Source organism: Bos indicus x Bos taurus, chromosome 5 (assembly GCF_003369695.1).
Source record: "Bos indicus x Bos taurus breed Angus x Brahman F1 hybrid chromosome 5, Bos_hybrid_MaternalHap_v2.0, whole genome shotgun sequence".
Classification (NCBI taxonomy): Eukaryota; Metazoa; Chordata; class Mammalia; order Artiodactyla; family Bovidae; genus Bos; species Bos indicus x Bos taurus.
Window position 1 is genome coordinate 76163313 of NC_040080.1, and position 26569 is coordinate 76189881.

General features: G+C 38.9%; 1 protein-coding gene across 1 annotated transcript; it reads left to right on the forward strand.

The window, feature by feature from the left end:
- The first annotated feature begins 1054 nt into the window (after positions 1–1054).
- On the forward strand, positions 1055–25702 carry YEATS4 (YEATS domain containing 4). The gene is made up of 7 exons (XM_027542522.1): positions 1055–1367; positions 4820–4939; positions 7306–7372; positions 7475–7569; positions 11961–12053; positions 12143–12230; positions 25049–25702. Exons 1-7 carry the CDS (start codon positions 1317–1319, stop codon positions 25216–25218), a joined length of 684 nt encoding a protein of 227 aa, XP_027398323.1. The 5' UTR covers positions 1055–1316; the 3' UTR covers positions 25219–25702.
- Positions 25703–26569: the final 867 nt, after the last annotated feature.

The following is a 26569-nucleotide window of genomic DNA, read 5'->3' on the forward strand; positions in this document are numbered from 1 at the left end:
GGATGGCATCATCGATTCAATGGACAGACGTTTGAGCAAACTCCAGGAAATAGTGAAGGACAGGGAAACCTGGTGTATGCCACCCCATGCCATGGCATAGAGTCAGTCATGACTGAGCGACTGAACAACAAACAACAAAACTTGCCCAGTAGTTAGTACCACAGGAGGGACAAAGGAGGGGAGGTCTGTTGTCACGTTAGGGATCTTAGAATCGAAACTGAGCAGAAGAAGGAAGGAAAGAGATGAAGAAGGCAGTAAATAAATTATAATAAACAATAAAAATAAATAAATTTAAATAAATAATAAATAAAATATAATAAAAAATAAATTATCGATGCAACCATGGAAGTCTGAGACTGCTCAGTTCAGTCGCTCAGTCGTGTCCGACTCTTTGCGACCCCAAGAACTGCAGCACGCCAGGCCTCCCTGTCCATCACCAACTCCTGGAGTTTACTCAAACTGATATCCATTGAGTCGGTGATGCCATCCAACCATCTCATCCTCTGTCGTCCCCTGAGACGCTTGCTGCTGCTGCCAAGTCGCTTCAGTCGCGTCCGACTCTGTGCGACCCCATAGACGGCAGCCCACCAGGCTCCCCGGTCCCTGGATTCTCCAGGCAAGAACACTGGAGTGGGTTGCCATTTCCTTCTCCAATGCATGAAAGTGAAAAGTGAAAGTGAAGTCGCTGAGTTGTGTCCGACTCTTAGCGACCCCATGGACTGCAGCCCACCAGGCTCCTCCGTCCATGGGATTTTCCAAGCAAGAGTACCATTGGAGTGGGGTGCCATTGCCTTCTCCCCTGAGACGGCTAGTTGAACGCAAAGAAAAGTGGTGAGTAGACGAGATTTCATGAACATAATTTCAGAACTGTAATGCTTTGGCGATGGCAATATATCACCTCCAACAGCCAGTTTTTCTGTCATTGCGAAGCCAAGTGGTCTGGGCCGGCGACATGTTGACTGGAAATTCCCGGCTTCCTCTGACACTGGCAACAGGGATTGGTCCAGCGACACCCCACAGCAACGGCCCTGCGCGTGCGCAGTGTAAGAGAGCTTGTCGCGCCTGCGCACAACGTCGCCGCTGCGCCCACTCCAGATCCGACTTCACCGAGAGCGGAGCTGAATGGGTTTCCGGGACGCCGTCAGCGGCGAGGAGTTGGCGCTTCCTAGGCGACCGGAGTCCCGCTGACTCGTCCTCCTTCCACTAGAAACCCTCCTCCTGGGCCCGCGCGGGAGGAGTGGGGTCTCTGAGGGAGCGGCGAGCCCGCCGGCCCCGGTCTCTTTCCCTGGCGGCGGCGGCTTCTACCGTAAGACAATATGTTCAAGAGAATGGCCGAATTTGGGCCTGACTCCGGCGGGAGAGTGAAGGTCAGTGCGCGGCCGGTGCCTCCCCTCACGGACTATCTTTCTAGTCCCGGCTCTTTCTAGCGCGGCCTGGGGAGGGTCAGCTTGTTCCCTCTCGCTCCTTCTTGCCTCAGGCTGAAACCGGGGTTTTTAGGAGGACGGCGACTCAGAGCCCCAAAGGGAAAATCGTGGTTTCATTGGGCCCCAACTTCAGGTGTAACCCCCTTCCTTCCATCCCAGCCAAAATAAACTGACATAATCCTTGGTGCCTGGGGGAGAGATGGACGTCGTCGCCAAGGAAGAAGCCACTTGGAGGGCTGGCAGATCCTGGCTTGGTGTTCATCCGCTGCCAACCCAGGTCACCTGTAAATCGGGGTCGGGGGGGCACCCACCTATTGTGGGATAACAACAGCCGATTCCGTGCTAAGGAAGCACGTGGGTGAATGCTTTATCGGATTCTCTCAGCCCCTATTGCAGCCTTAAAAAGCAATGTTACTCCCAGTATTTACAAGTGTGATAACGATAGAGCTGGCGGATAGAAAAGTTCCGAAGACTTCCCCAAGTTAGTAGTGTTCATAAAGCTTCAAGGCTACGGCCAGGATACTAATTAATCAAGCAAAGAAGATGCCTGGCACATAGGCAACATTAAGTACGTTAGTTTCTTAGTTGGTAATTAAAGTTATAATCGAGCTTAACATGATGTTTGACACCGTGACAAATTTCCCTCCCACTTTAATGTGTTACCTGGCACATTAACTTTTTATGTCATGACTGGCTGGTTCCTGATATAACATTGGTTTTTACCCCCTTCAGATTTTTATTTACCACAGAAAGAAAAATTTTTTCAAAAAGAAACCACCCAATTTTTGCACCAATCTAGTTGCTCTAGGTTTTAAGAATCCTTCTCCATATCATATTGTTCATATAAATTTATGCTGTATATGCAGTTGTCATACACAGTGCTTTAATGTTTCTTATAATGTGAGAGCTCTTTGAAAGTTTCAAAAGCTACTGAAATTAAATGGAAGGGGAAAGAGATGGCCAGGTAAAATTTATAGTAGCAGGAGTTTCATAAACATATTTTCTCTCTGCTTTGGGGCCAGATTTTGGAATGATAAGAAAGTACTACAGAAAGGAGGATTATAAAAAGATTGAAAAATAATAATAAAAAATAAGGGAAAAAAGAGAAAACAGAAAAGAGGATTATAAAATTAGCTTTCAGAGAACTTACAGAGCTTTCTCAATTTGTAATCATGTTAGGTTCTAAAAGTCTTTTTAAGTCCAAAATGAAGTAAGGAGATTAGACTTGTAGTCCTCAAATGCTTTTCCACCAAAAATGGATGTGAGTTAGTCATTTAAAACTTAAAATTAGGGACTTGTTTCTTCTCCTTGCTGATTATCACCTGATCTTGTAAGCACCTTTTTCCAATTTAGATAAATTTCATCCTAGTAGAAAGTCCACTGGCAAATGAAAGCCCTTTAAATATTTTAAGAACTCTACAAGTTCCTGTCAGCACTGGCGCTGTGGAATCTGTTACCTACTCACCTTGTCAGTGCTCCTTTGTGTTTATTCGTTCAGTCCTTAAAGGTGAGGCCCTATCTTTGTGTGCCCCAAAAGTGCACTTGCTGTGAGTTTTTTTTAATTCCCATACAAACTGCTTGCCTTCTGAATTAATTTTAGGCTAATAGGTATTGAATTTATTTGAGGATTACCTAGTCACAATGAAGTCTTTCTCTTTATGACCAACCTACTGTATAGCAGGTGCCACTTTTGCAGCCTGCATAGGAGGGGAGTTTGGGGGAGAATGGATATATGTGTATGTATGGCTGAGTCCCTTTGCTGTTCACCTGAAACTATCACAACATTGTTAATCGGCTATACAATACAGAATAACAAGTTTGAAAAAAAAAAACGAAAGAAAAAGGTTTTCTATTTGTTCAGCGCTCTTCCTCTTCTTATTACTTCTTGATTACATTGGCCCAACACTTTTTACATATGATATATCTTGGTCTTGACCTTCAGGTACATTCCTACTATTCAACAGTTAGTCTCAAATTCATGTGCAACATTCAGCATTTTCTCCTGAAATTTTTTTCTCTCTCCTTTTCATCAGAATCTGCCTTTATAGTTCTAAGATGTGCGCAGAAACATGTACATGTATCACAGAACTGTGCACAAATGTAGCAAACATGCCATCAGTCAAGTGTTTATCAAGCTTGAGTCCTCCAAGTGCCTCTGCCATTATCTGAATTCAAATGTAATATTTAACTTGTTTGTTTAAATCTAATTTTTAAAGTCCCTTCCTAAGCATTATTCTTGAAATTGTGATTTGAATTGCTAGTTGTAGTTTTGGTTTTTCTAATATAGATTAAGCACAAGTAATAAAAAGAAAATGCTTCCCTTATTCTACCAAAAAATTCTCTTCCAAACTGCCTTTAATTGTTGTACTGTGCTTTGGAAAACCCTGCTGTAAGCTGATTAATAAGGACATTACCATCAGGTGATGACAATCAAAGTTAGTGACTATTAATTGCTGGTTGTTCTTTAAAGTTTGTAAATAAAGAAACTTTTCTGTTTCTTTATTAAAAAAAAAGCAAAAATAGAAAGTCTCAAAGTAATATGAATTAAATAGATGTTTTCAAAGTGGGAACATTGTAATTACTGTGATGTTTAGTTCAGTTCAATTCAGTCACTCAGTCCTGTCTGACTCTTTGAGACCCCACGAATTACAGCACACCAGGCCTCCCTGTCCATCACCAACTCCCGGAGTTCACTCAGACTCAAGTCCATTGAGTCCGTGATGCCATCCAGCCATCCATCCTCTGTTGTCCCCTTCTCCTCCTGCCCCCAATCCCTCCCAGCATCAAAGTCTTTTCCAATGAGTCAACTCTTCGCATGAGGTGGCCAAAGTACTGGAGTTTCAGCTTTAGCATGATTCCTTCCAAAGAAATCCCAGGGCTGATCTCCTTCAGAATGGACTGGTTGGATCTCTTTGCAGTCCAAGGGACTCTGAAGAGTCTTCTCCAACACCACAGTTCAAAAGCATCAATTCTTCGGTTCTCAGCTTTCTTCACAGTCCAACTCTCACATCCATACATGACCACAGGAAAAACCATAGCCTTGACTAGACGAACCTTTGTTGGCAAAGTAATGTGCTATCTAGGTTGGTCATAACTTTCCTTCCAAGGAGTAAGTGTCTTTTAATTTCATGCCTGCAGTCACCATCTGCAGTGATTTTGGAGCCCAGAAAAATAAAGTCTGACACTGTTTCCACTATTTCCCCATCTATTTCCCATGAAGTGATGGGACCAGATGAGGCTAATTGTCTGGAATTGATTTTTAAGGGAAATCCATGGTATATGCAAACCTAGGTTGTTAGGCTGCCTGCCATTTCTTTAATCAGGCTTTCAAAGCTTTCCTTCTGTTTATTTGGGTAATGATACATTAATTTATGTTGAAATTGTTTTTCTTTTAGGGTGTTACTATCGTTAAACCAATAGTTTATGGTAATGTTGCTCGATATTTTGGAAAGAAAAGAGAAGAAGATGGGCACACCCATCAGTGGACAGTATATGTAAAACCATATAGAAATGAGGTAAATATTTATTTTTCCTAAAACCTTTTTGAAGCTATGGTTTGTTTTGCTTGAAGATAAATTGTACTATCATTTTATAGTAACTGATAATAAAATTTTCCCATTGTAGGATAACCAGGGTCCTACTGTGTAGTGCATGGAACTCTGCTGAATGTTATTGGGAGGGGAGTTTGAGGAGAATGGGTACATGTATATGTATGGCTGAGTCCTTTCACTGTTCACCTGAAACTGTCATAGTATTGCTAGTCAGCTTTACTGCAGTAGAGAATAAAAAGTTTTTTTTAAAAAAAAGGTAAAAAAAATTGCCCATTGTAGAATGTTACCCCAAAAGTTGAAAGAATAAAGTAAGAGCTGTCATCTTTGTATACTTGTTAGTAGAACTCAGTTTTCCAAAACTGTTTTCTAATTAAAATTAAGTTATGAGCTTCCCTGCTGGCTCAGTGGTTAAGAATTCACCTGCTAATGCAGAGGAGGTGGGTTCAGTCCCTGGGTCAGGAAGATTCCGTGGGAAGGAATTGGCAACCCACTCCAGTATTCTTGCCTAGGAAAGCCCATGGATAGAGGAGCCTGGCAGGCTGTGGTCTGTAGGGTCGCAAAAGAGCTGGACACAACTTAGCGATTAAATAACAACAATGGTAGCAAGAACTGTCCTGTAAACATAGTATACATAGTATGTCTTCTAATCACCACCTCTTAAGGTAGCCTAGTGTATAATCACATGTTTCAGGAATGACAAATTTAAGTTGTAATTTGATAATCAGAGAAGGTGAAAGACAAAACTGCTACATAATCTGGCTGCTGGTAGTTTGGTTTTGTGGCTGAATCTCTAATGCCTGGAATGTAGTCACTACATAGTAGGTATTCAGTAGGTACTGAATGAATAAATATTCCTCTGTTTAAAACCCTTCATTCTGTATGTCAGCTGTTACTGATCCAATATAGTGGAAGCAATAACGCAAGTGAGAATTTATATTATCATTGTAATCATTTGTTACCATCTGGAAACATCTGAAAAAGCATTTAGAGGCATCATGAAGAGATGTTAACTTCTGAAAAGTTGAAAATGGTGCCAAAAACCACAGGATAGATTCATAGCTTGATAATGATAAAGATATCCTGCTTCAAATATTTTTACCACATGTAATCGAGAAGAATTTTGGACTTATACTTTATCAAGGAGAGGGCACATTTTGTGAAGTAATCTAGTAACTATTCAAAATAACTTTATAGAGTCAGTTTTAAGGGTAGTCTTCCCATGTAACCCCACACTGTGTTCAGTCATGTTTAATAAATTAAGAGATGACCAATTTAGAAGTAAACAAAACACAATATGCCACACATTAAACTGCCATGTAGGACCGTTTATAGTGACTCAGCTCAGTGCGTGCATGCTAACTTGATTCTGTCGTGTCCGACTCTTTGCAGCCCTATGGACTGTAGCTGTCCAGGCTCCTCTGTCTGTGGGATTCTTCAGGCAAGAATACCAGAGTGGGTCGCCATGTCCTTCTCCAGGGGATCTTCCGCATAAGGATCGAACCCACATCTCTTATCTCCTGCACTGGCAGGCAGGTTCTTTACCACTAGCGCCACCAGGGACGCCCACATAGAACTCAGTGCAGCCACAATTTAAAGGTGACTAGTTGAATGTAGGCTGCTGGAGCTGAAATTGAGCAAAATACAGCACAGCAAGTAGTAATGCCACCCAAAGTTATCTTAATTTCAAGGGCAAAGAAGATTCTAGTTGACCTTTGATTTCTATGTATCTTTTCTTGGTATATTTCACCAAAAGACTGAATTAAAATGGTGAAACCAATTAAGCTTGATAATGTTTCTTCTTCAGCATTTATACTATCATGTATTAAACAAAATTAAAAGACAAAAAACTTTGAAAGTCCACACAAAAACTTGTGTGTAAATATTCAGTGACATTATTCATAATTGCCCAAATGTCTCCAAACTGATAAGTGAATAAATAAAATATGGTGTATTCATACAGTGAAATATTATTAAGCAATAAAATGAAGTAATGATACATTCTACTACCACATGGAAAAATGTATTTGTTTTTATGGAAAAATCAGAATCGATTTTGGATGTTGTCAGCAGAGATATATCAAACAATACTCAGAGGTACATAAACATAAGATTTGCAACACAAGTGAATAGAGACATATATATTTATATATATGATGAATTATGAAAGAATCTGGCACAAGCTTCCTTTGTTTAAAATAAAAAACAAACCTCCAGGTTGTAATTCATATTTCTTAGGCATTTCTTGTCTATAAAATTAGTACATATGTTCAATATATTTCCCTCCTAATTTTTATATGTAGATGGCAGAACTAATTAATTCTCTGTTTTAGGATATGTCAGCATATGTGAAGAAAATCCAATTTAAATTACATGAAAGCTATGGCAATCCTTTAAGAGGTACAGTAGTTCTGTGATTCATAACATACAAAATATAAAAGAACTAGGGAACTGTATCAGCAATTTAAAATTCCTAATTGTTTTCTTTTTTCTTTCTTTTAGTTGTTACTAAGCCTCCATATGAGATTACTGAAACAGGATGGGGTGAATTTGAAATAATCATCAAAATATTTTTCATTGATCCTAATGAAAGACCTGTGAGTAATGTTACTCTTTGTAGATATAAAATGGATTTTTTTTAGTAATTGTGAAAATGTAATAGTACATTAGACAACATATACAAGCTGTATGTTGACGTTTTTTTATTCAGGTATAGTTTATATAAGTTTTTGTCTTGCTATATCTTGCCATGCATTAATGTTTTTCTTTTTTAAAGTGCCTTTCAAAAATCTTTTATTTTCTAAGTATAAAAAGAAGGAATACAATACAAACAGTTATTTGAAAGAAATCATGGAAATTATATGATTACTACAGCAAAAAAATGTCTAAAATTCATTAGTATTTTTTGGTTATTAGTAATAAACAAATTGAGTCCATACAGTCTCTGAAATGGGAGTGTCCAGTTTTTTTAGTTAAAAACCCTAGAATGCCTTTTTACTTTTCATACTGTCATCAGTACTAGCAGCTTTATCTTATTCAAGATTCCTTATTATAACTACTGACTTTTTCATCATTTGCTCTCTTCTTCCGATTGTTGCTAGCTAATGTAAAAAGTCCCAAAAGTTTTCACTTTTAGCCCTCAGCAACTTGGTGAGGTTGGTGAGATCCTTTTTTTTAGAGATGAGGATACTAAGGCTCAGAGATAAAGTCTTGTGCTCAAAAATACAGTTAATTGTGGTAGAGCTAGTTTTTGAACCTGTATATTTGCATTCAGATGTCATACTCTTTCCTTTACTCTTTTGACTAAAACCACTAAGCCTGTTGTATTGTTAAACACAAAGAGTTACAACTCAGGCTATTTCATTGCACATTTGTATGGTCAGTGTTTAACTCCACTTTCAGGGTTTTAACATTCATCATCATCAATTTTCTTCTTGACAGATTGAGTTCATTCCTTCAGCACCAAACATTTACACTTTAATTATCTGATTACATTTGTAAAACTGTGCTTGTAAAGGAGTTGAATAGCACCTGGGCCAGTGATAGAATTAGTTCCTAACTAACTATGCCAGAAGTGCCTGAGGTATTTTTTTAGAAGTTCAGACACCTAGTCCCCATTCTCTGGATGGTGATCCATAGGTTTGGAGAGAGGCCAGCACCCCCAGGTAATTTTGATGCACAGTAAGATTTAGGACCAGTTGACGTAGACCACTCCAGAGAAGTTTCCTTTAGCCCCTCCAGCATAGTAAGAAAAGAAGACTAGCTTCCATCATGAAGTGAAACATCCTGTTCAGATTTGGAGAAGTTCTGGTTTTCAGAAAGTTCTACTTTAAATTAAGCTTCCTTGAACTTTTTCCTGATAACTATTCATAGATTAGTTTGTTTTTATTTTTCTCCTGAAGAGCCATCTAAATGGTTAGTTAAATATCTTCCATGTGGTAATGTTTTGGCATCTCCTACCAGTCTTGTCTTTCTGAGATACTCTCACAGATGCTCTATTTGGCAAAAAATTATTAAATATATTTGCAAGATACTTCTCAGAGGGCAGGATACAAAGATCAGACACTACCTATCCTTGATCAAAATAGTCTATTTGGGAATATAGAGCACAGAATATGGCAGATACTGAGATAGGGGAGAGGGAGAAATTGTTAATGTTATTAGAGCTGAGGTTCTTGTTAACTTTGTAAGGTTGCTTTGAATTCATTTTATTTTGAAAATGTGCTGCTTTACCTGTCTGCCGCCTCATCTGTCTCCCCCATCTCACCTCCCTGTCCCTCCTTGGAAAATACATCTCTGAAAGAAATCATTATATCATGTAACCTCATTATGAGACAGTCCTCAAAGTCTACTCTTGGGAAGGGAAGGTAATACATTCTTTTGCACTTCTGCAGTGATTGATGTATTGATAGGTTTTCATGTAGATCTACATGAACCTGAATATTATCCACTCCAAACTATTCTCGTGTTCTTTCAGTGTAATGAAACTATTATAGTTTTTCAGTTGACTCTTATAGAAAATAAGTCATATGAAGATTTATTTAAATTATAAAAGAAAGACATGGGTAACTTGTGATTTGCTTCCATTATCTGGTAAGCTATTACAGGTCAAGCCACTATGTAAAAGGAATGATTGTTTGTAAAAGTAAAATACTAATATTGGAGTTTTATTCCTAGAAATATTGCCAGCAGGTATAGGCATTTTCATTGCTCTAAGAATCTTCAAGCATCAGTGTTAATTAGAGACATATGTCTTGAAATTTTTCATTGTCTGTATCTGCATGCTGCTAAGTTGCTTCAGTCGTGCCCGACTCTGTGTGACCCCATAGACAGCAGCCCACCAGGTTCCCCCGTCCCTGGGATTCTCCAGGCAAGAACACTGGAGTGGGTTGCCATTTCCTTCTCCAATGCATGAAAGTGAAAAGTGAAGTCGCTCAGTCATATCCGACTCTTCACAACACCATGGACTGCAGCCTACCAGGCTCCTCCGTCCATGGGATTTTCCAGGCAAGAGTACTGGAGTGGGGTGCCATCGCCTTCTCCGTGGTATCTGCATGAATGCCTTGCAAAATCTGAATAAGTTTGGGAAAGGACAGTTTTATGATGTAGTTTTCAATACTGCTCAAATTATAAAACACATAATATATAGTTTTTAAAAAGATTAAAAAATAAAATGTGCAAGCTTCCTGTATTAGGTTTCTATGGCTGCCATAACAGTATCACAAACTGAATGGGTGAAAACAACCGTTTATTCTCTTGGTTCTGGAGACTAGAAGTCCAGTTTGAAAGTGTTGGCCATGCTCTCTCCAAAGCCTCTAGGGGAGGATCTTTTCTTGCCTCCTCTAATTTGTGGTAGCCCCAGGCGTTCCTTGGCTGTGGCAGCATAACTCCAGTCTCTGCCTCCACTGTCACATGGCTGTCTCTCCCTCCCCATCTCTGCGTCTCTTCCCTTTTTATGAGGATATCAGTCATATTGGGCTAGGGGGCGCCCCCCGCCCCCCACTGTGACTTCATCTTAACTTGATACATCTACGAAGACTCTGTTTGCAAATATGGTCACATTCACAGGTACTGAGGATAAGTATAGATTCTTCACTATCTTTGGGGGGATATAATTTAACCCCATAACATAGAAGTTACCCCATTTCTGACCCCTTCTTCAGGAAAATGACAGTTACTGTTTTCAGTTCCTCTAGGAATTAACTCCCTTGTATCTGATGTATTTAAATCCCTAAGTTTGGATTTTTCAATTTTAGATAGTGCCTCCCAGCTCCTGAGGATGACACATGATCCTTTATCTTCATATTTCTTTCTTTTTTTCATTTTGCTGGAGGAATTTCTTCAGAAAGGATGCTTAAGAAATAAATTTTCAGAGTAAATGCTCTCTAAAAATATCTTTATTTTTACTTCATACTTGATTGATTGGGTGAAGAATTCTAGGATCCACAGGAGGATATGCTATCTTGTCTGTAAGTAAAAGGAGAAGAAGGAAGATTAACCAACCCAGCCACCCAAAGCATTCTTGATTTCTACACCTGCCATCTTTGAGCTTCCAGTCTCTCTTGGGCTCCACTGGGGCCACCGTCTCTCACCTCTGATGTAGTTTTCTTCCCTAAGTTTTTTGGTTATGGATTTCCCTATTATGGTTTATTTATTGTTGTAGTCTCATCTGCTTTCTGTCATCCTAGAAATTGTCAAATTATCTTTAAATATGATGCCTGCTTTTTATGATGATTTTAGCTGACTTTTTGGGAAAATTCTTCAAGTCCTCTCAGTTGCTTCTCCAACTTCAGCATGAACCCTTGATGTTTTACCTGCTAGAATTTGTTTTGTTCAAATAATCATACCTTGTGCTGCAAAGCTTTTCCATTGATGTCTTATTATATGTTTCCAAGTATTTTGAAGAGAGGTTGCTCTTGCCGAAGTGAATTATCAGTGGCTAACTTTTCGTTTATTATGCTACTTATGTTATAATCTTATAATTAATATTACACCAGAGAAATTAACTTGTCCTCTAAAACTTGAGTATTTTAGTATTGATCGTTCCTTTTGAAATCAAATCTTTTTTCTTCACAGTGAATTTGTAAACCTTATCTGTCACAGTTAAGCAAATTTCATATGTATAAGTAAAAGACTTTTTGTCTTAGTGATTTCCCAGTTTAATTTGCATAGCTGTATCTTGTATTGTTTTTATATATAGTCACTCTCTGGAATGGTTTGTAGCCAGTCTTTACTTACCCTCTTTGTAGCATACATATTGAATAGATAATGGATAGATGTTAATACCTAATAGGAAAATAAAAGTACAGTCAGAGTTTGGATGATCTGCCACTGTAAGTTGTAGTTGTGACAGGATCCTGAATTTGATAGGTTTACTGCTTTACTTTAGTAGTTATTTCTGTAACTGTAAATCAGTTAGAGAAAGGATAATCTCACATGATGATGATAAAAACCATCCACGGATGTCGTATCTGTTTTTGTTTCACAGGTAACACTGTATCATTTATTAAAGCTGTTTCAGTCAGACACCAATGCAATGCTGGGGAAAAAAACAGTGGTTTCAGAGTTTTATGATGAAATGGTAAGATTTTATAATGAGAGTTTTTAAAGCATTTTCAATTTGTAGATTTTGAAGTTACAGGGCTTTTTTTTTCCATTCTGTCCCATTAGATATTTCAAGACCCAACAGCAATGATGCAACAATTATTGACAACATCTCGTCAGCTTACCTTAGGAGCCTATAAGCATGAAACAGAATGTAAGTGCCATGAGTTTATAATTAATCTTGAGTGATAATACTTTGGAAGGAATGATGCTAAAGCTGAAACTCCAGTACTTTGGCCACCTCATGCGAAGAGTTGACTCATTGGAAAAGACTCTGATGCTGGGAGGGATTGGGGGCAGGAGGAGAAGGGGATGACAGAGGATGAGATGGCTAGATGGCATCACCAACTCGATGGACGTGAGTTTGGGTGAACTCTGGGAGTTGGTGATGGACAGGGAGGCCTGGCGTGCTGCGATTCATGGGGTCACAAAGAGTTGGACACACTGAGCGATTGAACTGAACTGAAAAATGTATTCAGTGATGGTGAAAGGATTGTATGATAAGTGACTATTAAATTTTTTTATTATGTATAGGTAAAATTTTTAGGAGGAAACAAAATATGTATTACTAAAGAACAAATAAGAAGGATGTTTTAAATAGTTCTCAGAATAGGCCAACTTTCAAAAAGGTAAAAGACAGCTGCTCACACACTCTGAAATATTGTTTGTCTTTTATTCACTAATTCCATTTAAGTGTAGCTTGTCATTAATCTCGCTTAACCTATCACTCAATCATTTTCTGTATGTACTAGTCTTTGCTAACGATTGGTGTGAAGAACCTTGCAGAACATTATACTTTAGTGTACTGTGGTTAGCGTCTCTTTCTCTCTACACAGCATTTCATGCAGCTGTATCAATCATTTGCATTTGTCATTCAAGATGAAACCTGTTTACCAACCCCATGTTGACATTTATTCAGGTGTTCCTTTGATCTTTCATTTATTTGTTTCCAATATATATTGAGCATCTGTACTATGCCAAGCATTGTTCTAGGTTCAGAAGATAAAGCAGTGTCTAAACCAGACAAAAGCCCTATCCTCATGGAGCTTACATTCTAGTGGAAGGAAGAGAAATATTCAATAAATAGAACAATAAAACATTAGGTAGTGATTGGATGGCATGGAGAAACCTAGAGCAGGTGAGGGAGTGCTTCTGGTGCAAGGAGATTGTTAGAGTTTTAAGTATCAGGTCAGAGAATGCTTCCTGAAATTGTGGCATTCGAGCAAATAACAAAAGGAGTGGGGAAATGAGCCATGCAGCTGCATGAGGGAGGGATGTTATGTGTAGAGAGGCAGCAAGGGCAGGAGCCCTGAGGTAAGAGCAGGCTTGGCGTATCCAAGGAACAACAGAAAAGCCAGTGTGACTGGAGTAGAGGGAACACGGAGTGGGAGACGAGGCCAAAGAAGTAAGTTAATAGAGGACCAGGTCAAACAGGGTCTTAGGGGTAACTTATAAGGACTTTAGATTTTTAAACGGAAGGAGATGTGAAGTTTTTTTGTGGGTTTTGAGCAGCAGAGTGACATTATAAGAGTAACATTTACAAAAGGTCAATCACCCTGGTTGCTATGTTGAGTGTAGACTATAAAGCAGAAAGAGTAGAAGCAGAGTAGTTAGGAGGTTGTTGCAATTGTCCAGATGTGATAGAGTTGTGAGTAGTACCAATGGGACAGCAATGGAGGTTCTGTTTTAAAGATACATACAATAGGATTGCTGATGGTTTAGTAAGATGTGAGAGAAGGAGGTGTGTTAATACAAAGCATGACTCTTAAGGTTTGGAGCCCAAAGAAGGAAACAAACAAACAAAAAATTATTGTTGCTTTTCATAGAGATAGGAAGTCTGGGAGGGGCAGCTTTGAGGGGAACGATTAGGAGTAAGTTTGGACATGATGGGTGTGAAATGCCTGTAAGACATTTAAGTGGAGATGTTGAGAAGGGAATTGTACTCAAAGTCTGGTATTCAAGGAAGGGTCTGGGCATATAGGTGGATTTATAAATTGTGAGGCCATATGGTATCATCAATAGGGTAAGTGAAGATAAACAGAGGTTCAAGGACTGAGCCCTAGGCTTTCCCAAAATTTAGAGATTAAGGAGATGAACGGCTAAGGAAATTAGTTAAAAAAAAAAAGATAAACATGAGTGTGGAGGGAGTAAAGCTAGGTGCACATAATACCCTAGAGCCAAGTGAAGAAGGTTCATCAGGAAGTAGTTGTTAGCTGTGTACCTCTTATACACCAAGTAAGATAAGAGCCAAGAAATAGGCGATGGCAACGTGAAATTCCTTTTCACGGACCTCAGCGGGGCAGTTGAAGGAGAATAGTAAGGACAGAACATCAGTTGAAGTGGATCCAGAGAGAATGAGATGAGACACTGGAGACAGGTGCTATGGATAAGCCTGTCTTAGAGTTTGACCTGTAAAGGGAAAGTAGCTCTTGAAGCAGTAGGAACAGCAGGATTTGGGGTCCAGAGGCCAGTGTTTTCCGGGGGAAGTAGACCAGTAAGTGTAGGTGTAGGCTGAAAGAAGTGATCCAGTGCTGGGGAAAGAGATGGCTGTTTAACCATTAATGGTTATAGGAGTGTTTTGTTTGTGTTTTCATGAAACCCATGACTGGGAGTTAAATGATCTGAATACTGATTAAAATTGCCACTTGGTAGTCGTTATGGCAACCCACTCCAGTGTTCTTGCCTGGAGAATCCCAGAGACGGGGAAGCCTGGGCTGCCGTCTATGGGGTCGCAGAGTCGGACACGACTGAAGCGACTTAGCAGCAGCAGCAGCAGCAGCAGCAGCAGCAGTCATTTAAAATTTCAAATCACACTCATTAAAAGGATTTATGCTTCATTTTCTACATCTGAAAATATGGCCTACTTTTTTGTGAACATAAAACAGAAATGTATATGATCACTTCGAAAAGGTAAAAAGCACAGTAATATGCTGTTTTAATTTGTTAATGGTCATTTTCTCTTCATTATAAATCTTTCTCCCATTTCATATTCATAGAGGAAAATTCTCTTTTAAAATTCAAGTGCCTGCATTTCCGTGTTTTCAACAAGACTAATATCATTAATTCATATGTGTGTAACGGTAAAAACAAATGTGTTTTATAAAAAGACTTTTCCACAAACTACTTTTGCTATATTAAAGCTTATATGTGGAGCTTTATAACCTTGGAAAGTTTCTTTTTTTAATTTATTTAGTTTATTTTTTCAAGGTGGGTGGGTGGCTGACATTATCACCGCTCACCCTGAACGCTTGCTTCGCCAACTGGCGTGCCCTGAAACCCCCCAGGCATGATCCACTCCAACCCCCATCTCCCTGCACGCCTGGCTTTTGTGCAGAGCCCCTGACTCGCGCACATGTTAGACTCCTTGGTCCATGTTTCAAATTTATTTTTGGCTGCACTGGGTCTTTGTTGCTGCAGGAAGTCCTTCTCTAATTCCAGCAAGTGGAGGTTACTTTTCATTGCAGTGCATGGACTTCCCATTGCAGTGACTTCTCTTGTTGGGGAGCAGAGGCTGTAGAGCACAGCCTCAGTAGCTGTGGAGCATGTGCTTAGTTGCCCCACTGCATGTGGACTCTTCCCATACTAGGGGTCTACATGTGTCCCCTGCATCGGCAGCTGAATTAACCACTGGGCCACCAGGGAAGCCCCAACCTTGGGCAGTTTTTATTAGTAAACTGCACTTTTTGTATTATCTTGAGGTTATTTTCTTTTTTTTTAAATACAAATTTATTTATTTTAATTGGAGGCTAATTACAATATTGTATTGGTTTTGCCATACATCAACATGAATCCACCACAGGTGTACACGTGTTCCCCATCCTGAAACCCCTCCCACCTCCCTCCCCGTACCATCCCTCTGGGTCATCCCAGTGCACCAGCCCCAAGCATCCTGTATCCTGCATCGAACCTGGACTGGCGATTCGTTTCATATATGATATTATACATGTTTCAGTGCCATTTTCCCAAATCATCCCACCCTCTCCCTCTTCCACAGAGTCCAAAAGACTGTTCTATACATCTGTGTCTCTTTTGCTGTCTCGCATACAGGGTTATTGTTACCATCTTTCTAAATTCCATATATATGTGTTAGTATAGTGTATTGGTGTTTTTCTTTCTGCCTTCACTCTGTATTATAGGCTCCAGTTTCATCCACCTCATCAGAACTGATTCAAATGTATTCTTTTTAATGGCTGAATAATACTCCATTGTGTATATGTACCACAGCTTTCTTATCCATTCATCTGCTGATGGACATCTAGGTTGCTTCCATGTCCTGGCTATTACAAACAGTGCTGTGATGAACATTGGGGTACATGTGTCTCTTTCAATTCTGGTTTCCTTGGTGTGTATGCCCAGTAGTGGGATTGCTGGGTCATAAGGCAGTTCTATTTCCAGTTTTTTAAGGAATCTCCACACTCTTCTCCATAGTGGCTGTACTAGTTTGCATTCCCACCAACAGTGTAGGAGGGTTCCCTTTTCTTCACACCCTCTCCAGCATTTATTGCTTGTAGACTTTTGGATAGCAGCCATTCTGACTGGCGTGAAATGGTACCTCATTGTGGTTTTGATTTGCATTTCTCTCATAATGAGTGATGTTGAGCATCTTTTCATGTGTTTGTTAGCCATCTGTATGTCTTCTTTGGAGAAATGTCTATTTAGTTCTTTGGCCCATTTTTTGATTGGGTCATTTATTTTTCTGGAATTGAGCTGCAGGAGTTGCTTGTATATTTTTGAGATTAGTTGTTTGTCAGTTGCTTCATTTGCTATTATTTTCTCCCATTCTGAAGGCTGTCTTTTCACCTATCTTGAGGTTATTTTCTTAACAGCATCAAGTCTATAAGGAATAAAAAGATAATTCTGTAAATGGTATTGGCACAGTTGATAACTTTTGAGAAGAAAACTTAATTTAGATCATTGCTTCATGGCACTTAATCAATTCCATTTTAATTAATGGTAGTTAATTGTTTTTTGAGTTTTTTTTCCATACCATATGCATATGGCCAAGCAAGGATCACACCCGTGCCCCTTGTATTGGAAGTGCAGAGTCTTAACAATTGGACCACCAAGGAAGTCCCTAAATTTTTTTTTATATCAATTAACCTGTTTAAAAAATTAGAGAAATGACTGTCTATCCTGGCTATGGAAGACTTTGTAAATTTGAAGTGTTAGAAGAAATTACATTGAAAGACAAAAAGATTTTTTTGCAAAAGATATGTAACTTATGCATTTCAAAAGGGCAAAAAAACAAAAAATAGATTTTTGGAAAATATGACAAAGGATTAAAAGCTGTAAAACTCTAAAATAAAAATAGAATATAGTTTTAAACTTCAGATTATAAATGGACAACGGAGTGGACAGACAGAAGAAAGATGGTTAGTAAATAAAAAGTAAAATATTTGACCCTGCTAGTAATTTTTAAAATGCAAACCAGTAATAATGGATGGCTATATTTGTATCAAATATGCAAAAGAAATCTATCATAGTTGTACCTAGTAAGGATGTGGTGAACACTGTTCTCATGAATTGTTTATGTGAATAGGCCTTTTAGGAAAGCAATTTGGTAATATTAATCAAAGGTGTAAAAAAAGATAGATGCACTTTTACCAGTTTGAGAACATTATACTCAATATTTGGTAATAATATCAGATTTGTTGAGTACTTACCATTTATACTTTTCTAATCTGTACATGTATAAGCTCATTTATATCTATAATAACTTTTTTAGGTAATCCGTTTAGAAAAGGAAACTGAGGCACACATTGGTAAGAAACTTGCCCAATTAATATGAGTTAGTGGTACAGCCCAGTCTCCTAGGCAGTCCTCAGAACTTAGGGTCTAAAAGCATTGTAGATAAGAGTAATAGGATAGAGGTTGCTCATTATAAAGCACATTAAAAGTTTATAAATATATTTGCGAAGAGTTGACTCATTGGAAAAGACTCTGATGCTGGGAGGGATTGGGGACAGGAGGAGAAGGGGACGACAGAGGATGAGATGGCTGGATGGCATCACTGACTCAATGGATGTGAGTCTGGGTGAACTCTGGGAGTTGGTGATGGACAGGGAGGCCTGGTGTGCTACGACTCATGGGGTCGCAAAGACTTGGACACGACTAAGCAACTGAACTGAACTGAAACCTGCAGAAATTGACTTAAGCACTAATGGTCTAGCTTTTAATAGAAGTTGCTTCTACAAGGAATGACTAAACTGATATTGGATACTTAATAGAGCTTACATGTACTAGATAAGTGCTTTACATTTCTAAAGTGAAGTGAAAGTTGCTCAGTCATGTCTGACTCTGCAACCTCATGGACTATATAGTCCATGCAATTCTCCAGGCCAGAATAATGGAGTGGGTAGCCTTTCCCTTCTCCAGGGGATCTTCCCAACCTAGGGATTGAATCCAGGTCTCCTCCATTGCAAGCAGATTCTTTACCAGCTGAGCCACAAAGGAAGACCTTAGGAATTCCCTTGATAGCCCTCAGAGAGAGGTACTACTGTTAACCCCATTTTGCATAGAGAGTTTTGATCTTGCCCCAAATCACTCAGCAGAGCCAGGATTTAAACCCACACGGAGTCTGTGCTGTTAACCAATAAGTTGTTTCTCTTTGTAAAAAGCCTGTGCTTCTAACTGGTGCATTACATTTGCTTTGCAAAACTAATAATTCTTCTTTGGATTAGTTTACTGTAAATTGAGGCTTCATTTGGAATTTAAAATAGAAATTTTATATATATTTATATATGCTATAGCCCATGGAATTTCAAAGAGTTGGACACGACTGAACACACACACACACGTACATACATACGCACACGTGTACATACATACATACACACACGGACACACATATATGCACATGTATATCTTAAATGTATGTGTAAACATTTAATATATAGGAAGCAGAAAACTAGAACAGGCTAAAACAAGTTTTTAAATGTTTTCTTCTAGGATCTCCTCATTAATTAACCCATTTCTCCAATATATGGTACCCTTGGCAGTTTTACGATTTGTCACAAATACAGTATGGTGACTAAATCAAAGAACAAAGATCTATATCTATAATGAATGCTGTCCTCTAACAGATGAGTTAAATTAAGTCTTCCTGACTAGATTTAAAACTACCTGTTACTGTCATAAAGTCCTTGTTGTTTCCCAAATCTTTCTGTACTGTTTCCAAAGCCTGCTGTATCCCACTTCATCTAATTCTTATTTTATTCTTTAAAACTCAGTTCAGATTTTACTTCTGCCAAGAAGCATTCCTTGATACACACACACACACACACACACACACACACACACACACACACACACACACACACACACACACACACACACACACACGTACTCTTTCCCCTTGTTAATGAATCCTGTCTGCTTTATAGCTCCCTAATTACCTCATGACACTGTAATGCATTTTCTTTCTTGTCTATTTCCTACGTCTGTGTCCCAGCCTCTGTCAATGTGCCTTTTACTCTGCTGTTGTTTAGTCGCTCGGTCGTGTCCAACTCTTTGTGGTTCCATGGACTTTAGCCCGCCAGGCTTCTCTGGAAATCCATGTATGTGCTCAGTCACTTCAGTTGTGTCTGATTCTTTGCAGTCCCATGGACTAGCCCACCAGGTTTTTCTGTCCACACGGGTTCTCTAGACAGGAATACTAGAGTGAATTGCCATGCCCTCCCCAGAGGATCTTCCCAACACAGGGATAGAACCCAGATCTCCCTCATTGCAGGCAGATTCTTTGCCGTCTGAGCCACCAGGGAAGCTCAGAAGTCCATGGGATTTCACAGGCAAGAATATTGGAGTGGATTGCCATTTCCTTCTCGAAGGGATCTTCCCAGTCCAGGGATTGAACCTACCTGTCTTACATCTGCTGCATTGCAGACAGAGCCTTTACCATTGAGCCACCAGGAAAGCTTGCTTTCACTCTGTGTATGTCTTTTAATTGATATGAAGAGAGAAGGGGAGCAAGGGGGTAAAAATTTCTGCATTGTCAACCAAGTCTAAAGACAAGCCATGAAAAGAAATATTGTACTTCTATTACAGATGACTTGTTTCTTTTGTATATAAAGAGCTCCTGCACATCATTTTAAAAGGCCAATAACCAGTAATTAAAAAGCTTCAGAGCAAAAGAAACCAACCACAAAATTAAAAGGAAACCTACTGAATGGGAGAAAATATTTGCAAATCATGTATCTGATAAAGAGTTAATTTCCAAAATATATACAGAACTCATACAGCTCAATGACCAAACAAAGCATACAATTCAGTTAAAACTGGACAGAAGAGCTAAATAGATATTTTTTCAAAGAAGACATGCAGATGGCTAACAGATATCAAAAATACGTTCAATATCACTTATCATCCGGGAAATGCAAATCAAAACCACAAAGTATTATTTGATGCCTGTTAGAATGGCTGATCGGAGAAGACACTGGCACCCCACTCCAGTACTCTTGCCTGGAAAATCCATGGACGGAGGAGCCTGGTAGGCTGCAGTCCATGGGGTCGAGAAGAGTCAGACACCACTGAGCGACTTCACTTTCACTTTTCACTTTCATGCATTGGAGAAGGAAATGGCAACCCACTCCAGTGTTCTTGCCTGGAGAATCCCAGGGACGGGGGAGCCTGGTGGGCTGCCGTCTGTGGGGTCACACAGAGTTGAACATGACTGAAACGACTTAGCAGCAGCAGCAGAATGGCTGATATCAAGAAGACTAGAAATAACAAGTGTTGGCAAGGATGTGGAGAAAAGAAAACCATTACTCAATGTTGACTGGTGTAGCCACTATGGAAAACAGTGTGGAGTTTTGTCAAAAAAATAAAAGTAGAACTACCATATGATCCATCAATTCCACTCCTGGATATGGCTCTGAAGGAAAACAAAAACACTAACTTGAAAAGATAATATACACCCCATTTTCATTACAGCTGCTGCTGCTGCTGCTAAGTCACTGCAGTTGTGTCTGACTCTCTGTGACCCCAGAGACGGCACCCCACCAGGCTCCACCATCCTTGGGATTCTCCAGGCAAGAATACTGGAGTGGGTTGCCATTTCCTTCTCCAATGAATGAAAGTGAAAAGTGAAAGTGAAGTCGCTCAGTCATGTCTGACTCCTAGCAACCCCATGGACTGCAGCCCACCAGGCTTCTAGGTCCATGGGATTCTCCAGGCAAGAGTACTGGAGTGGGTTGACATTGCCTTCTCTGGTTCATTTCAGCATTATTTACAATAACCAAGATAGGAAAACAACGTAAGTGTCCATCAATAGACGACTGGATAAAGAAGTGTTTTTTATACACACACATACATACATACATATGTACACATGCACACACAAACATAATGGAATAATATTCAGCCATTAAAAAGAAATCTTTCCATTTGTATCAACATGGATGGACCACAAGGGCATTATGCTAAGTGAAATGAATCAGAAAAAAACAAATACAGTGTAATCTTATTTATGTGTAGACGCTTAAAAACAAAAGCTCAAAAATAACAGAGAACAGATTAGTGGTTGCCAGAGGTTGGGGTTGTGGCAGGCGTGGCCAAAAAGGTGCAAACTTCTAGTTATAAATAAGAGGTGATATGATTTACAGGATAGTGACTATAGTTAATAATATTATATTGCATGTTTGAGAGTTGCTGAGAGTAGATTTTAAAATTTGTCCTTACAAGAAAAAAATTCATAACTATATATGGTTCAGTTCAGTTCAGTCGCTCAGTCGTGTCCGACTCCCCGAGACCCCATGAACTGCAGCACACCAGGCCTCCCTGTCCATCACCAACTCCCAGAGTCCACCCAAACCCATGTCAACTGAGTCGGTGATGCCATCCAGCCATCTCTTCCTCTGTCTTCCCCTTCTCCTTCTGCCCTCAATCTTTCCCAGCATCAGGGTCTTTTCAAATGAGTCATTTCTTTGCATCAGGTGGCCAAAATGTTGGAGTTTCAGCTTTAGCATCAGGCCTTCCAACGAACACCCAGGGCTGATCTCCTTCAGAATGGACTGGTTGGATCTCCTTGCAGTCCAAGGGACTCTCAAGAGTCTTCTCCAACACCACAGTTCAAAAGCATCAATTCTTCAACGCTCAGCTTTCTTTATAGTCCAACTCTCACATCCAAACATGACCACTGGAAAAACCATAGCCTTGACTAGACGGACCTTTGTTGACAAAGTAATGTCTCTGCTTTTCAATATGCTATCTATGTTGATCATAGCTTTTCTTCCAAGGAGTGAGCGTCTTTTAATTTCATGGCTGTGGTCACCATCTGCAGTGATTTTGGAGCCCAAAAAAATAAAGTCTGACACTGTTTCCACTGTTTCCCCATCTATTTCCCATGAAGTGATGGGACCAGATGCCATGATCTTCGTTTTCTGAATGTTGAGCTTTAAGCCAACTTTTTCACTCTCCTCTTTCACTTTCATCAAGAGGCTCATCTTCACTTTTGGCCATAAGGGTGATGTCATCTGCATATCTGAGGTTATTGATATTTCTCCCAGCAGTCTTGATTCCAGCTTGTGCTTCATCCAGCCCAGCGCTTCTCATGATGTATTCTGCATATAAGTTAAATAAGCAGGGTGACAATATACAGCCTTGATGTACTCCTTTTCCTATTTGGAACCAGTCTGTTGTTCCATGTCCAGTTCTAACTGTTGCTTCCTGACCTGCGTATAGGTTTCTCAAGCTGCAGGTCAGGTGGTCTGGTATTCCCATGTCTTTCAGAATTTTCCACAGTGTATTGTGATCCACACAGTCAAAGGAGAAAAAAGCAGAATAGATGTTTTTAAAACTGGAACTCTTGCTTTTTTTCGATGATCCAGCGGATGTTGGCAATTTGATCTCTGGTTCCTCTGCCTTTTCTAAAACCAGCTTGAACATCAGGAAGTTCACGGTTCACATATTGCTGAAGCCTGGCTTGGAGAATTTTGAGCATTACTTTGATAGTGTGTGAGATGAGTGCAATTGTGTGGTAGTTTGAGCATTCTTTGGGATTGCCTTTCTTTGGGATTGGAATGAAAGCTGACCTTTTCCAGTCCTGTGGCCACTGCTGAGTTTTCCAAATTTGCTGGCATATTGAGTGCAGCACTTTCACAGCATCATCTTTCAGGATTTGAAATAGCTCCACTGGAATTCCATCATCTCCACTAGCTTTGTTCATAGTGATGCTTTCTAAGGCCCACTTGACTTCACATTCCAGGATGTCTGGCTCTTTGTGAGTCATCACACCATCATGATTATCTGGGTCGTCAAGATCTTTTTTGTATATACGATAACAGATGTTAACTTCAGACCTACTGTGTTGATCATTATGCAGTATATACAAGTATTGACTCATATGTTGTACACCTGAAACTCATATGTTGTATGTCAATTATACCTCAATTTTTTAAAAGGCAGGGGCCAGTCAAGGGAAAGGATAAATAGGCAATTCATAGAAAGAAAGGGAGAAATATCCCCTAACCATATTAAAAGATTATCAATCTCAGAAGTAATAGAAGTGCAAATTAAAACTATTCTGAAATATAATTTTTAACCTTCCAGATTATTTAAGACCAAAAAGTTGATGCAGTAGGGAAACAGACATACTATGCTAATGAGATTATAAATTAATAATAGAACCTCTGAAAGTCACTTGGCATTCTTCCAAAATTACAAGCACAGTTATTCTTCAACCTACCAATTACTATTTACAGGAATTTATCACACGATTTTCCACCTTTTAATTTTGTATCGGGTGTATGTACCACCTATTTTCAAAAATAATTTTAAAAATAAAAGCAATGGAAAATTACAAAGAAAAATGTGGATTGTTTTGGCAATGTAAAAGTTTAGCTCTGTTACAAAATGTATCACAAAAAGAAAGTCACCAGCAGTGGGCAAAATAAGAACACATGTGTTTTAACATGCTGGATGCTTTTTACATGTATTACTTAATCCTAAATCCTCTGTGAAATACAAAGTTTTAACTATATTATATAGAAAGAAGAAATTAAGTGAGAGATCAGCATTCAGCTAGTAAGGGACAAAAGGTGTATTTGAACTCAAGTCTTTCTGATTTTAAAGGGTTTTACTTTTTTTTCCTTCAATCCATACTGCTTCCAACTAGTGATCATTTTACATTAACAAAAGTACAACTGTGCCTTAACAGTCATCAGCAGCAATTACCTGAAATGTCTACAAGGTGGAAATGTTGGGTGATAGTAGACATTTTTTTCTCTATAAACATGGTACTACACTATCCAAGTGGAATATTTAAATATAGTCTATTTTGCAGTAATGATATTTTTCTTTAGTTATTTGTTACATAGCCAGCTAGAATGTTTTAAATATTTAATGTTCCTCTGTTATAATAGTACTTAATATGTTTTTATGTGCCAAATGATATTCATTTTAAATCTTTTAAGCAAATAATATCTCAGGTGTTTGCAATTATAATCTGTATTTTAGAAATGAGGAAATGAGCATGGAGATTAAAACAATAGCTTATTCAGAGTGGTACAATTAGTAGAGCTAGAATTCAAGCCTAGATAGTTACTACTCTGTTTTGAAAAAAGAAACAGGTTTACCAGTGTGATTTTGTTTATGTAACTTTTACCTACACATAAACTTAAGAATCCTCTTTTTAGTGAAATTTTATTAGTTGGAAGTCTCTTGGACTATATACTCCCTAATTTCCAGATTAATATGTAAATAGAGAAAAACAAGGACATTATGTCTTAAAATCTTAAGTGTGAATTAAAATACTAGTGGCCCGAATTTTATTCTTTGTGATAGAAAACATCTTAGATCCTCTCTTGAGAGTTCAAACTTTCTCACCCACCCTTCTGTGTTTAAAGTTACATATCTTAAGTTGTTTGCATTTCATCATGGAAACATTGACCTTAACGGAATGTCACGTTTATTACTCTGTGACATATCTCGGACATATGAGAAAAATGGAATAAATTAGTAACAGTCTGTTTTCTTTAGTTGCAGAACTTGAAGTGAAAACCAGAGAAAAATTAGAAGCTGCAAAAAAAAAAACAAGCTTTGAAATTGCAGAGCTTAAAGAGAGATTAAAAGCAAGTCGTGAAACCATAAATTGTTTAAAAAATGAAATCAGGAAATTGGAAGAAGATGATCAGACAAAAGAAATATAAACAGTTCTGAAGACAACTTGATAGTAAGCTAAGCTGAAAATAAGGTGGGCTTTAAAGGAGAGATGGACTACAGATGCCATGTGTTTCTAAGAGGAAGTTTGTATATAGTTGTCGACCATAGATTTTTCAGCAATGGGGTCAAAGTATTTGTACTTTACCAGCAATCTTTAATGTGAAATATATGTGTATAATAAGAATGAATGGTGTATAGGTATTTTACCAACCCATTTTGGAGTAGTTCTGTGATGTTAAGCACAATTTTAAAACATTTTTATTGCATTGTATGTATAGCTTATCCTTTTGACAGGCATTGAAATTTCATTATAAAGTATAACTTATACAAATTTTGTACTTCCCCTAGTAGTTAGAATTAGTCGTAAAATTAACATGTATATTAAATTTTTACCTCCCCCATCCCAGCTCTTTTGTATCTGATGTGCCCAGTGTCCAGTAAGCACTGAATAAATGTAGTCTGCATATGCTATTTCCGCCTCTTGGGTTTCTTTGTCTTGAAGCCCGTGGAACTCTCTCATTACGATTAATGTATCTCCATAGTATTGTGACCATGTATCTCTGATTTGCAGTCATTGTAACATACCAAAGCTCTCAGATGGCCAAGATCATATCTGAAGTATTGTTCTGCCTAACTACCGCAGTGTCATTAGTTTTCACATAGAATAATATTCAATCCCTTGTGCATGTTCCAAAGACACACAGGATGCATCTATGCAGCAATTTCGTACACTACCCCTGCTTTCTCTACCTTCTCTCTCAGGCTGTCTTGTTCAAATCCACATGGTGAGTCCTCTACTTTTTTTTTTTCCCCTGACTGTGCTGGGTGTTAGTTTTAGCATAAGGGATCTAGTTTCCTGACCGCGGATCAAACCCAAGGCCCCTACCCTGGAAGCACAGAGTCTTAGCCACTGGACCACCAGGGACATCCCAGCCCTGTACTTCTGAGTCATCTAATTTGAACACTAGTGGTACTTAATTTTTAAGGCCTTTTTGGCTAACCCATCTTGGCAACCTAGGAACAACAGTAAGTAGGAAAGTATTTTGGAAAACATGATACTAATATGTTACAAGTTCCTAAAAATGGAAGCTATGCCTGTGCCTAATGCAGATTCTTTACCTTCTGGAGAGTGATAACTAGGCACTAGTACTTTAAGATACTTTTAATCTATCTGCCTTGGTGGACTGGTTACTTTTTTACCTTATTGCTTTATTTTTTTAGGTTGTGATATTTATAAACATTATGGAGGTATGCAAAACTCTCTGTGGTCTGAAATTTCTGCCAGGGGATCTGGTTGGGGGTGTTGAAGATGGCACTTCTAGTTATGCCAGGCATCAT

Excerpts from the sequence above, each read along its gene's own strand:
- YEATS4 (XM_027542522.1), top strand. The coding sequence starts at position 1,317 with ATGTTCAAGAGAATGGCCGAATTTGGGCCTGACTCCGGCGGGAGAGTG. Across the intron at positions 1,368-4,819 it reads ACTCCGGCGGGAGAGTGAAG|GGTGTTACTATCGTTAAACC; the intron begins GTCAGTGCGCGG and ends TTTTTCTTTTAG. Across the intron at positions 7,570-11,960 it reads TTGATCCTAATGAAAGACCT|GTAACACTGTATCATTTATT; the intron begins GTGAGTAATGTT and ends TTTGTTTCACAG.